At 38.4% G+C, this 13,174-nt stretch overlaps 1 protein-coding gene across 1 annotated transcript; it reads left to right on the top strand.

Moving 5' to 3' along the window:
• Window positions 1-3,276: 3,276 nt before the first annotated feature.
• Window positions 3,277-12,545, top strand: gde1 (glycerophosphodiester phosphodiesterase 1). Its single transcript, XM_007241113.4, has 6 exons — window positions 3,277-4,055; window positions 5,697-5,872; window positions 7,417-7,522; window positions 7,667-7,759; window positions 8,010-8,221; window positions 9,999-12,545. The coding sequence occupies exons 1-6, from the start codon at window positions 3,717-3,719 to the stop codon at window positions 10,144-10,146; spliced, it is 1,074 nt and encodes a 357-aa protein (XP_007241175.3). The 5' UTR covers window positions 3,277-3,716; the 3' UTR covers window positions 10,147-12,545.
• Window positions 12,546-13,174: the final 629 nt, after the last annotated feature.

Genomic DNA, 13,174 nt, shown 5'->3' with positions numbered 1-13,174 from the left:
TTGCAAAACTGAAATCCTCTGGAATATAATCAAGAGTAAGATAGATGATCACAAACCATCAAACCACCAAACTGAACTGCTTGAATTTTTGCACCAGGAGTAAAGCAGCATAAAGTTATCCAAAAGCAGTGTGTAAGACTGGTGGAGGAGGTTGTTATATTACCAGATTAAATTCGTTATATTAACCGATTAAAGACGTGCTGATTTCGACGAGTTCAGCACCGCCGCCATGAAAAACACTTTATCTTGGGAGTGCGTATGCACTGTCTTCTTGATAAAGGTACCTTCTCTTATATCTGCTACATTACCTTACATACTACTACTACTACTACTACTACTAATAATAATAATAATAATAATAATAATAACAACAACATTATTTATAAAACACCATTCATGCATTAAAATGCAGTACAATGCTTCAAAATAAACTTAAAAAAAATAAAACAATAATATAAATATAAACAATAAAATAAAGCAAAAACAACTAAAAAGTAAATATTTTTATTTTCAAATATTGTTAATTTTAAAAGTAATAAAATAATATTAAATATATTAAGTATAGACATCAAGTATTAAAATATAATATAGATAAAATAAACATAATAGAAATAAGAACAAAATAAAAAAAAATAATAATTGATGAAAAAAAAAACCTGACACTTGCATGTGTGTTATGTTTGTAATTTAAATAATTCTTATTTTTCCAAGCACTTTACCCATGATAGCGTCTATGGGTCATTCACAATTTCATTAAAATTATTCTCACACGGCAGAATACAACTACTGACGGCATCCACATTGGTCCACTGGCTAATCCACTTAAAAGTTGTCAGCAGAGGGCAGCATGAGGTGCTGTAAGATTTTCCAGGGAAACACTGCACTGACTTTAGACTTGATAGTAAAACAATTCAATTCAATTGGACACCAGAGTCTGAAGGAAGAGTGGAGAGACACATAGGCCCTTTCCCAAACCGTTCCCTCCTCACTAACACTCCACGACAGAGTGACACTCCATATGAAGTCACACTCTGTGCTGTGAAGGGTGCTTCCAATTAAGGGGAGGGTATAAATTTAGGAGTCAACTCTGGGACGCCCTTTTTGCTTTCTAGCGGAAAAAGGAAGCTGCCGTCACCATGGCTACCGACAGACGCCTTGCTGTCATGTCTTGTGCTTTGATATCGTTTCAGAATCTCCAAGCGGGAATACGAGCTGTCAGGAGACGCAAGTGCCTGCTACATCGTGCTGCATTACTGCATCAGCAAGTGTAGTACAAATGTGTAGTTATGTTTTAATAAAAAAAAAAAATGTGTAAATATGATAATAATGTTATTGATAGTAATGTCTATAACGATAGTTATGATAGTCTATTATAGACATTACAATCTAATGTGTATGTTCAGTGGTAAAGAAAATAGGTAAATTAGGTAAATTCACAGCCTAAATGTTGTTTGCGGATAAAAATGAGGTGTGTATTCAAATAGTTTTTATGAGATAAAATCAATCATCTGTATGATATTTAAAACATGTCTCTTTGCAGCGAGGCAGGATGCTGTACATCCAGATTAATTCAGCAGTGCCCATTTTACGTCTCTACAATAATCCAGAGACCTGCTTGAGGAGAGATTTTCGTTTGACCCGTCAGTCTGTGACACTTTTGCTGAAAATGATGTCGGAACATTTGTACGGTGTTTCCTCCATTCTCCTTTTTAAGCTGCACTTCCGTGGAGCGTGGTGGTTGAGTGTGCTCTGGTGTACACTCGCTGTTGGAGGGTTTTATAGTCCACTCCCACTCCGTCCTAATCACTTTGGGACAGCCCTTAATGTGGCGAGCACTCCACCTGAACGCGCAAACGGAGGCGGAGTAGAGGGGCGGAGTGAGTAGGGAGCGGTTTGGGATTGGGGGGCAGTCTGAGCTGCTTGAGGTCTAGTGAGAAGTTTCCACCAATCGGTGATGGTTTGGAGAGACATGTCATATGCTGGTGTTGGTCCACTGTGTTATATCAAGTCCAAAGTCAGTGCAGTGGTTTCCCACAAAATATTACAGCACTTCATGCTCCATTTTCCAGCAGGACTTTGCACACTCACCACACTGCCAAAAGTACTCATCTATATAATACATGAGTTTCACATTTTAAACTGAAGTGTTTTCATTACTTTTTAATGACATTCAATTTTTCGAGATGCACTAGTATATAATACAATAATACAATTAAATATTTTAATTGATATTTTAATATACATTATTTTATTTTATATTAGGGCCCAGTTAAACAAACATCGAATATTGTTGATATGCTGAACATCGCCTTTTTGAGCGGTTTTATTTGCATTTTAGCAGATTTGAAACACGGTTTACCCAGTGACTTTTACCTGGTTTTACCTGTGTGCCAATGTAACAATCTGGCAACCCTGGTGGTTGTCTGTGAAAGAGTGCAGGCTGTAGTGAAAAAATGTTCGCGCAGATTATACAGGCTGCGTCCAGAAACCCCAAAAGTGTCTCCTTTTTCCTACCGATCCTCCTCCTCTCCTCCGTGACCCGGAAACTGATTTCATGATGCCATCTTGCCGCCTGTCCGAATACCGTAGGAGACGAAAGAAGCCGCTTAAAATCCACCTGTAGTAGGCTTCCAACGGAGGTTACATCAGTGTATCCTACTCCGGAAGACTTTCCAATGACATCACTGCATCTACGCCCACAGAGTACGCGAAAATGGGGAAGGCAACGCCCAAATATACGTCATAAACATATTAATCAACTAGGTTCCTTATCTAATTAAACAGCCAGTAAAGCAGTAATATAATTTATAGTTTAGATAAACTGTATGCTCAGTAAAACTATATTTATGACCCTATGTGTATCATGTTATACATATAAAAACATATATATATATATATATATATATATATATATATATATATATATATATATATATATATATATATATATATAATTTTAATTAATTTATTTATTTACTTATTTATTTTAACTTAGGGACTGATGAGTAAACTGAAACCCTCATAAGGCTGAGGTCAGACAGGGCTGCCAGAGTCACTGGCCAGAAATGCGGCCAAAAATGCGGCTGGGAGTACTCAGGATTTTATTGGAATATCTGAATTTTTAGCTGTGTGTGATAGTAATGTTCTGAAACGTGCTGAAAGTGAGCGTTGTGATTGGCTCAGTTCAACGGTAGTCAACATCCCATCTAAAAGTGATCAGCTGTCCCATTTCCCCAATTGCAGCTCATTCCCTCCATTCCTCCTCCTCTCCTCTCCTCGATTCCTCCACCTTCTTCCAGGGTAGGAGAGGAGGAGTAGGAAAGGAGGAGTAGGAGAGGAGGAGTAGCAAAAGTTTCTGGACGCAGCCACACTCTACAAATCATCTGCACACATAGCTTTAACGATCAGCAAACGCAGCCTAGCTCTGCATCAAACAGGCGCTCCTAAAACGCAGACAATAGCAGTGACTAATGACAGCTGGCCTGCGCGAATACCGTGCATTCAGGAACGCGCTATAACTAACGCCAAGCGTCCTTCTCCGGTTCGGGGAGCGTCTCTCCGGCGGTGTCGGGCTGCTGCTGCTGCTGCGGGTTTTTGACAGCTGCTGAGGAAAATGAGGTTTTCCTCTAAACAGCTTTAAACGCGACACCTCGCCGCTGTTTCCCGCCTTCAGCTCAGCGCTGCCTGCTGACTGACCGCTCCGCCGCAGCAGCTGTATGGAGAGTCGCGTGCTGGTTCTCCTGTTTATTTTAGTAGTGTTTATATGTTTAATATTACCCGCCGACAGCATGCTGCAGCTGGGGGACGGAATCACCTGCTTCTCGGCCGTCTTCCTGGTGGTCCTGCTCGGAACCAGGAGCGCGGTGTGGTCCACGGGGCTCACGGCCTCCCTCTACCTCTTTCTGGTGCTGTTCCGATTCCCACAGCTTCCAGTCTCTCGAGTAAAGCAAGTGCTGCGGCCGGGGGCCAGGCTCGCCCCCGGGGGGGTGTCTATCGTGGCTCACCGCGGCGGAGGACACGATGCTCCGGAGAACACAATAGCTGCTATTCGGGCGGTAAGGTCCATAATATTCCCGTAATATTCTCATTATTCTCTCCAGAGAGGGACCTTCACGTGAAATAATGACTAGAAGAAAAACAACTGGTTAACCAGCTAGCTAGTTTTTACCAGAATACGAAATGTCTCTTTTTGGTTTAACAGGCTATTAACCAACCATCAAATATCAGCTACCAACAAAACCTAGACTTGATGGATTTTTCAGCGGGGAAGTTAAAAACATCTAAAGATAACATCCTAACATACAGACTGACCTATACTGTGCATCTCTGCTATCTACCTATATCAGCAGAGATTTCTCAAGCTGGTCTGACCTTCAGCACATGTCTCAGCTTGCAGGGATAGTTGAGAAATAAGAAACTGTGAACTAGTCCAGGGGTTTCTGAGAACACGTTTGAAACCATTGTCCTAGATTGAAGTGATCTGTGGTCCACCATCGTTGCAATCAACAGAATTCATCAGCTTAAAAACCTAAGTATGTTTCCCTGATGGCAACAAATAATGTCACCAAATATGGGCCACATATCACTTGTGTGTGATGCAGAACACTTTGGTTTGCCCATTACGATAATAGTTCAAATTAATAATTATTTTTATTATAATAATATTTATTATTATTATTATTACTGTAGTGCTAGTATATGGAAGATGTGGTCTAGGTTCAGGCCACATTAATGTTTCTGTCACGGTTGTCAATAGTCTTCTCATTTTGAGATCCATTTAGTCTAAAATAAACCCCTTAAGCCTGGAAAGGGGAAGTGGGGAACAGTGAAGCCTTCTTAGCTGCTGAACCAGCAGAATTATATTCACAAGCAGGGAAAGCAGAATGGGTCCCTGGCATAAACATTACTGTAAGCTAGCTTGTGTTCCCAACAATTCTTATCACTGTATTTTTCAGGTACAAACGGTTCATTTTTGTAATTGATAAGCTTGCAGTTTACTTAAAAACACTAAGCAGAAACAACGCAGTCTAAACTTTGACTTTGTCTGTGCAGAATGCACAAATATCCTTAAATATCTGGAATCAAGATTTTTTGTTTTGTTGCATTTTATTTATTGCTATGGTTTATTATTGTATTAGCAAACCCAAAATGTGTGTTACTAATTCGTTTTTGTATGTAAGTTTTACATACACAGACTTTTTGTGAATTTTGAAAATGCACATAAAAAACTGAATGGAAAAGGACAAATTAAATATAAAAAAAAAAACACCCAAATATTGCACAAAAAAAAATCTTTATGCTTGATCCACCCTATTGTCCCCATGCAACTCTGTACACCCTATACTACTTTATACAACATTATACTGCCATATACTATTCTATGGTACCATATAATCTTTATATTACTCTATACTGGCTGGTCAGTAGAAACAGAATGGTCTGATCATGACATTTTTTATACATAAGATATTACTGTTTTAGCAATGGTTGTGACACATTTGTTTTCAGACATATTTGTTCAGTATTTGTTATAAGGTTATATATGTGCCAACTGGAGGAAATCGTTGGTCAACCAGCAGTACCAATGCTAGCAGTTCTTCCTCTTTTTATGTAAGACATGACCTAAATCCTAATCATGACTTAATGTACTAGACTTTAGTTTTCTTTCTCAGTGTTCTTGTCCTGTTTTCTCCAAGGCTAGCGCAAATGGAGCAACAGGAGTGGAGCTGGATTTGGAATTCACTGCTGATGGCGTTCCTATACTAATGCATGATGAAACTGTGGACCGGACAACCAACGGATCAGGACCTCTTAGCAAACTGCGCTTCTCAGAAATTGGCAAACTGGATGCAGCAGCCAAGCACAGACTGAGGTAATTTATCTAATGGAGATGTCGAGAGAACAGTGTTCCTTAGCAAACAGCTCCACCATCAATGATGTGTAGACATTCAAAATGTTTTATCTGGTTATTTTGGCTTGATCATAGATTAAATACATGGAATTATAAATGCACCCAAGAAAAACTGCATTTTCAGCCGTTGCATCAATGAAGGCTGTTCTATTTTTTTTTCTATCATTTCTTAACTCATGAAGTCCACAGTGTTCCACCAATAAGGCCTTACATAGTGTAGCAGCCCCCTCAAGCTTCCAAAACAACTCTGACCCATTGAGTTAGACTCCACAAGTGCTCTGAAGGTGTCCGTTGGTATCTGTATCAAGACATCAGCAGCAGATTCTTTACATCCTGTAATGCTATCTTCACACTACATGACTTTCAGAGGATCTTGTAATCTGGAATCTTTTAGGCATTAGGGTTTGTACTTCATCAGTCTGTAACCAGTAGGAACCCGCAATGAGTCTGTCTGCTCTACAAAAACTTTTGTCATGATGCATGAAATGTTTTTGCATTACAGTAAAAGGACACAAAATCGGATTAAAAATATGTATTACAAACTCCACTCTCTGCTTTCTCCTACCTTGTGTTCTTCCAAGCATTTTGGCTGAGGCTTTTGTCAGCCATCTCAAAAAACAATTGGCGTTATGTGTTGTGTGTGTGCTCTTACTGTGAGACTGCACCGGAAGGGGGGGAGGGAGAGCTCCACGCTGACAGTCATACTGTCAACTGCTCTCTGGTCCAATGAAGGTAATTTAAAACCAGGACATTTCACTTTCTTACACAGATCACTTTCTGAAAAAAAAAATTGAGAAAATGAAATACAGACGTTTGGTCACCCTGTCGTTGTATCTAAGTTAAGGACCAAGTCAACTGACTGCCATTAATATAATTGTAATTCACTCCTGTCTTGGTAACTCAGAGCCTCTAGTGCCTTACAAAATGCCACGAACAACCACAAAAGGTGACATGTAGTGGGAGTTTGCAAATACATGTGTTTATTCAGTTAACTGTGCTGTGTTAATACAGCCTTCTGTATAAAGTCTGGTTTACCTTGTTTCAACCTAGACTTTGAGGTGCACCCACTGCAAGGCACTAAAAACTGTTTAAGTATCAATAGTGTCCTCTTGTGGAGAATCTTCAGCCTACTAAACGTCCATTCTTAAGAAGAACAAAAAACTCTGTAATATTGTGGCCCCAGCAGAGGGCAGTATACTGCAGATAGTATAAGACAGAGACTGTAAAAAAGATGGACGCCGTGTCGCCGTTCCCGTTCATTCAATGAAAATGAAGCCAAAATCTTCCTCCATGTTGGCGATCCTGAAACACGAGTCTGCGCAGTAGAGACCAGAAGAGGAAGAAAGACTGTGGAGAGACCGCCTACTCATTTAAATAACCCCACCCTGAAGGCTGCCTTCACAGAGCTAACAGAGTCTATGGTATAAGAGAAAAACTCTTAAAATTGTGAGGTAAAGATGCTCACTGAAGGCAGCACTAAATGTTTATTTGCTGGTTGTCCATAGTGACCGTTTCCGTGGTGAGAAGGTCCCGACTCTGCAGGAGGCAGTGGAGGAATGCATCAAACACCAGCTGACCATCTATTTTGATGTCAAAGGTCATGCAGATGAGGTAGGGTCATCAAGTGTGATGAAAGAAACCCAGTAAAGAAGATTAAAAAAATATGATTCAACTTGCTTATAGTTCCTATTTATGTAAGATGTGAAGGTTCAATAATGTAAATATTGTTGACTGTTACTTTTCTTCTCTATCTAGGCCGCTGCAGCTCTGAAGAAATTGTATCAGAAGCATCCAGTTCTCTACAACTCCAGTATAGTCTGCTCCTTTGAGCCAAAAGTCATCTACAGGGTAAAGGCCTCGGCATATTAACAGTGAAACGAATTTCGTGAGCATTGCACAAAGTCAAGCGTGCTTTCGCTAGCTTTCGAGCTAGCATGATTTCTGAGGCTTCGCCTGTCTCGTCAAATTTAACTTTAAAGTGGTTAAAATGCAAAATAATGTGAAAACAATCTCCACATTGGGTAAAGTGCATCACACAACAGCCACATACCTATCCACGAAAAGAAAGCTAATGTGTCTCATCTCTCTCATTTTCTAGATGCGGCAGGCTGATCCAGAAGTTGTAACAGCACTGACGCACCGTCCATGGAGTTTGAGTCGCTTTGGTGACGGATCACCTCGCTTTACCTCAGCTTGGAAATACCTGTGGATGCAAGGGATGGATGTGCTTCTGGATTGGGCACATCATCATTTGCTGTGGAACTTGTGTGGCGTGTCTGCCTTTTTGCTGCAAAAAAACTACATTTCCATGTAAGTTGGCCTCACTACAGTCTTAGCCTCTGTTTTAACTAGGCCTGTGCATTACATTTATAGAAATTCCAACTAAAACACTTGAATCTGTATCATCCAAGAGTGTTCAAGAAATGGGGTGATTGCCAAGTCACCAAGTGTGACTTTTCAAATTTTGTACAAAAACTCAAAAAACTATGGGCACCACGTGTATAGTTTACACTACCCGGATTTCTAATCACAGACTGTTATTTATAAATGCAGAGCTTGTTATTTATAAATGCAGAGCTCAGCCATTATGTACCACTTGTTAGTGTTGTAGTATAAACTACTAAAAAACATTTAATGAGCCGTCACCTACTGGTGACCCGCGAGTCACAAATGCAAATTTTTAACATTCTTAATATCTAGACCAGTCGGCAACAGAGATTGTGTAGTCTTTTATGTATAGCTAGAGCTTGTTTATGGAGAGCCTGCCTTATTTATGAAAAACAAAATACTGCAAACCACTAGAGGGAGCCCACAAGTGAGTCCTCTGTAAATGCAGTAAAAAAGCTGAACAGCTAAAAAGTCAAATAAAAAAATAGTAACTAACAAATTCAATGGGATATTCCTTTAATTTAAAAAGTAGAAGAAAATATTTCTGTTATCTACAGCAATCACGTTTTATGCAGTAAGACACTAGAATATTTTTACTTTTTTAGCACTTTTTATAAACCTTTTTAAAAGGCTTATAACTGAAGCTGAAAAGCTTTAAACTGATATCTACAATACTAAAACATTCTCTGTTGAGAAAATTCCAGTATAAAAATGATCAAACATTTGCAAAATTTAGCTCAATTGCTCCATTAGAATCTATGCATTTTAGACTAACTTGGGAGCACCACCTAATAGTCGGGCAAACCCAAAAGAGATTCTCAAGTGGGCATTCTTCTCTCAAGAGGAATAGTCTTGTTTCAAAACGTATTTTAGGAGAGCAGCCAGAAGAGTCTGATTTCTTACAATTGTGTAGTGTGAACCAGGCATAAGGAACTGTCTAAAGATCTGAAAAAGCAAGCAATGTCCACAAAACAGGGGAAGGTTAAAAGTTGATGGTCAAGATGTGGAGATCAGGATGCCATCGGGAGAACTAGAAGAACACCAGATAAAAGAACTGCTCATTTCCTAGAAAGAAATACAGATTTCCATGTAGAACTGCCAACAAGCCCTGTTCCAATGTACGAACAGAAAGAAAAAAGGAAAGAAAACCTTGATAACTCAACATCGGTTGGGTATGCTTTAAAACACCTACTGAAGCCAGATGTCCTCTAGGAACAAGTGGTATGTACTAATGAATTCAAAATACAACTTTAGCAACAATCAGCAAAGGTGCGGGAGTAGATCTTCGTTGAGGGTATGCTTCTGTCTGTCATTGGAAATATTGTGTGGTTTGAGAATGTGTTTTACATACCAGCAAATCCTGGAGACAAATGTCAAACCTTCTGTTCAAAAGCTGAAGCTGAAAGAGCATGTTTTTCTACAACAGAAAAAAATGATGCAAAGCTTAACATTATCACAAAATTCCCAGTTTATTCCAAAAGAAGCCCACTAATCCACCCCTGGTATTATATGAACTAGTCAGAAAGTGTGTGTGTGTACATTTTTACATCTGTGTCAGCAAGAGGTGCAATTTACAGAAGGTGTGTGCTTAAACATTAGAGCATCAGCTTCTTTGTAATTGACCTTTGTGATTCAACATTTTTTTAATGAATTAAACTTCAACATTAATTTATTGTGTGTGTGTGTGTGTGTTTCTCAGGGATATTGTCCAGTACTGGTCAGAGAGGGGTGTGGAGGTAGTGGCCTGGACAGTGAACACCGCTGTGGAGAAGCAGTACTACCAGCATCTACTAAACATCAACTACATCACAGACAGTCTGACAGAGGACTGTGAGCAACACTACTGACCACTGCAGTGCCAAAAACACACACATCATACAGTCCTAAACATGCACTGAACTACGCAAACAGCATACCTTAACCATGAAAAGTAACGCACACCTACACTATATGCCCAAACGTTCGTGAAAAACAAAATTTCAATATAATGAGTGATACAACTGCAGTACCATACCCTATTCCTCATAGGCAGCTTACGGATCATGGTTGTGATGATCTGATTGCAATCCACCACATTAGAAATGAAAAATTAGAAAACATAAGGTCTGTTATGGATGTTAGATATTTGTTCCGCCACTCCACCTTATCCCAGAATAACAGTTCCGATCCTCCACAGCTCAAATTCTGGAGGATTATATTCGTATTTCATATGCATCAATAGATTCACCATAAAGTAGCTGAAGTTACTTTTAAGAGAATATATCCACAACCCTTCTGGCATATATCGTTATGGTCACATTTAAACCATGTATCTCCATTTTTGCAGTTTTCCACTTTTTGACATCTGGTAGTTTTTACATAATTCATAAATAAAACATGGTGAATGGACCAATAGAAATGTTACAAAAGAATCTATTCTTATTGAGGTCCATTAAAAGATAACCGGGTTTTCATTTTCCTGTAATGTTGCCATTTTTGCATAATGAGGTGTTTGCGTTACAGTGATGTAGATTAGTAGAAAGATTAGACAGAAAAAGTCTGTTGTCCTGCTGAACACAGCTGCTTTTCGTCTCATACAGAGAAAGGTTCTCTACTCTTTGCCTTCTCAGCAGCAACTTGAATATTTTCAAGACAAAGAGTTGATGGTTCTCTTTAAAATGCTGTTGCTTTTAAATGTAGTTATAAGCAATGCGGTGGCAGGCACCATACGCATCCATAGAACTTCAGGCTGCCTGACTGATGTGGTTTACGACCTAGTACTGATGATCTGATAACGGGATTCCAAAACACATAAAATAGAATTTTAAACATTTATAGAATTTAAATGTACTGTATATACTGACTCAGGGGAGCACATATATATGTATAAAAGATATGTTTATAATAACTGCTTTTAGTCAGTTTAGCAGTAAGAAGTGTAAGACTACAACTTTATCCCCCCTTGAAAAAAATTGGCAAAAAATAAAATGAACATGACTGATCTAGCTAATATTGACAACAAAGTTGCTAAATATTAACATGATAACATAACATAATGTGTTAAAACACCATTCTTTCAGTACAGACTACATGGATTGTTCTTGGAATAATTTGCAATGAAATCTACCCTGTTGCAAATTCAGGCTCTAATCCAAACATACACAGCAGATTACATCTTATTAAATCAATTCTGATCTTCATTATCAGACTGAACCAACAGCAATAACACTAGTCTCAGACTAGATAACCTGGGATCAGCTGCCAGGCCGTGTGAATCAGCAGCTTTCGCTTTGGACTTTAAAGCGAGTGCTATCTCCAGACTCTTCATTTATCATTTAGAACACATTAACATGAGCTAGACGATTTTTGTCTGGTTACATTGGTGCATTTTAGTACAACTGGAAAGGCATTTCTTTCTTAGAATATTCTGATGGGTGGGTTAAAGATACAGACTGAGTGTAAAAGTAGCTCTAAAAGAATTTGGATAATCACTATTAGTTATGTAGTGGTCTCTGTCTGTGCAGAAAATCAGCTTTTATAGTTTACTGTAGATTACCAGAGACATAGCCTACATATGCATGTGTTAATAAGTCTAAAATGTACAATCAGGCAAATTCTGGATACTTCTGTAAAGGTAATTCAGAGTGGGTTTGGTGTAAAACTTTCCATTCTAAAAAAAGGTGGGTAACTGAACTAGACATCAGAATATTTTTAATGCTTCTTGATAGGGCTGCACAATATAAATTTTTGCTGTTTCATTCAAGGAAAATTCACATTGTTTTCGTATTCAGTTATATATCTACCAGAGACATTTATGTGCCCAATATCTTGGATAAAAGCTAAGCTTGTATCTCTTAAACTAAGCCACGTTATATTGTTACCACGGACTGTGTGATTCAAAATAACAGACCACTCAATCCAAAGATGATAACACAAAAAGTCAAATAAAATAATAAACAAAGTTAAGTTCATTATTAAAAGAATAAAGAATTTGAACAGATTAAATAAAATATTTTTATTGCCACTGTTTTACCATCAACATTACATATAAAACTTTTTTTTTTTTTTTTTTTTAAGAATAGCTACAAATGGCTGTATTTGTGTTATGGTAAAAAATGTTTTAGTAGATCACACCAAACTCCACCTTGACTATGACTGCTTACCTCTAAACACAGAAATATTGTAACATTGATGAAATTGCCTTTAAGAACCTAATTCATTATACATCGGAATGTGTTGGAAAGAACAAATAAAGGGTGTTGAATAACTGCTCTGTTTTTCTTGTGGTGTGAATGGGGGGGAGTTGCGTGTGATCAAATGATGCAACAGTTGCATCAGATTACAATTTCTATCACCTTCTACCTATATTTGTGACCAAATTTAATGAAGTAGGTATGAGGCAGGTTAACAGGCTTGTCCACTTTGACCCACATAGTGTAGACAGCACACAACATTAAGGTGCCTCACATAAGCCTGCCTGATACGTTTCAAGGGCTCATGGCTGCGCCGTGTTTGCGCAGGCTGGGGCATGCAGAAAAGTCTATTCATCTGATTACACCATTGAAGAAGTGGACTTAACCCATTATTCCAGAACTGCTGTGGCTCTGTCTGGACCATACTGCACTGTAGATCAGTAATGTAGACTCAACATACACTAAATGTTTTCCCCCAAGGAGTCAGATAACTTGAGCCAAACTGGAAGGAAGGAAGAGAACTATTGAACTTTAAAGATAACAATAACAATGTTATGAAAATCAAAGACTATCAGTTTTATTGTGGTTGTGTTATCAAATTATGTGATCTACATTGTTATTCTTTTATTAGTGTAATTCATCCTACAATTTTACTGTTCATTGTTGGTACTGATACAAGCAGCTACTATAGCAATTTAATTTC

The sequence above is a fragment of the Astyanax mexicanus genome, unplaced genomic scaffold (genome assembly GCF_023375975.1).
Source record: "Astyanax mexicanus isolate ESR-SI-001 unplaced genomic scaffold, AstMex3_surface scaffold_36, whole genome shotgun sequence".
In the NCBI taxonomy this organism is placed as follows: Eukaryota; Metazoa; Chordata; class Actinopteri; order Characiformes; family Acestrorhamphidae; genus Astyanax; species Astyanax mexicanus.
Note: the sequence above shows the minus strand (reverse complement) of the source record. Positions and strands in the feature narration are given on the sequence as shown.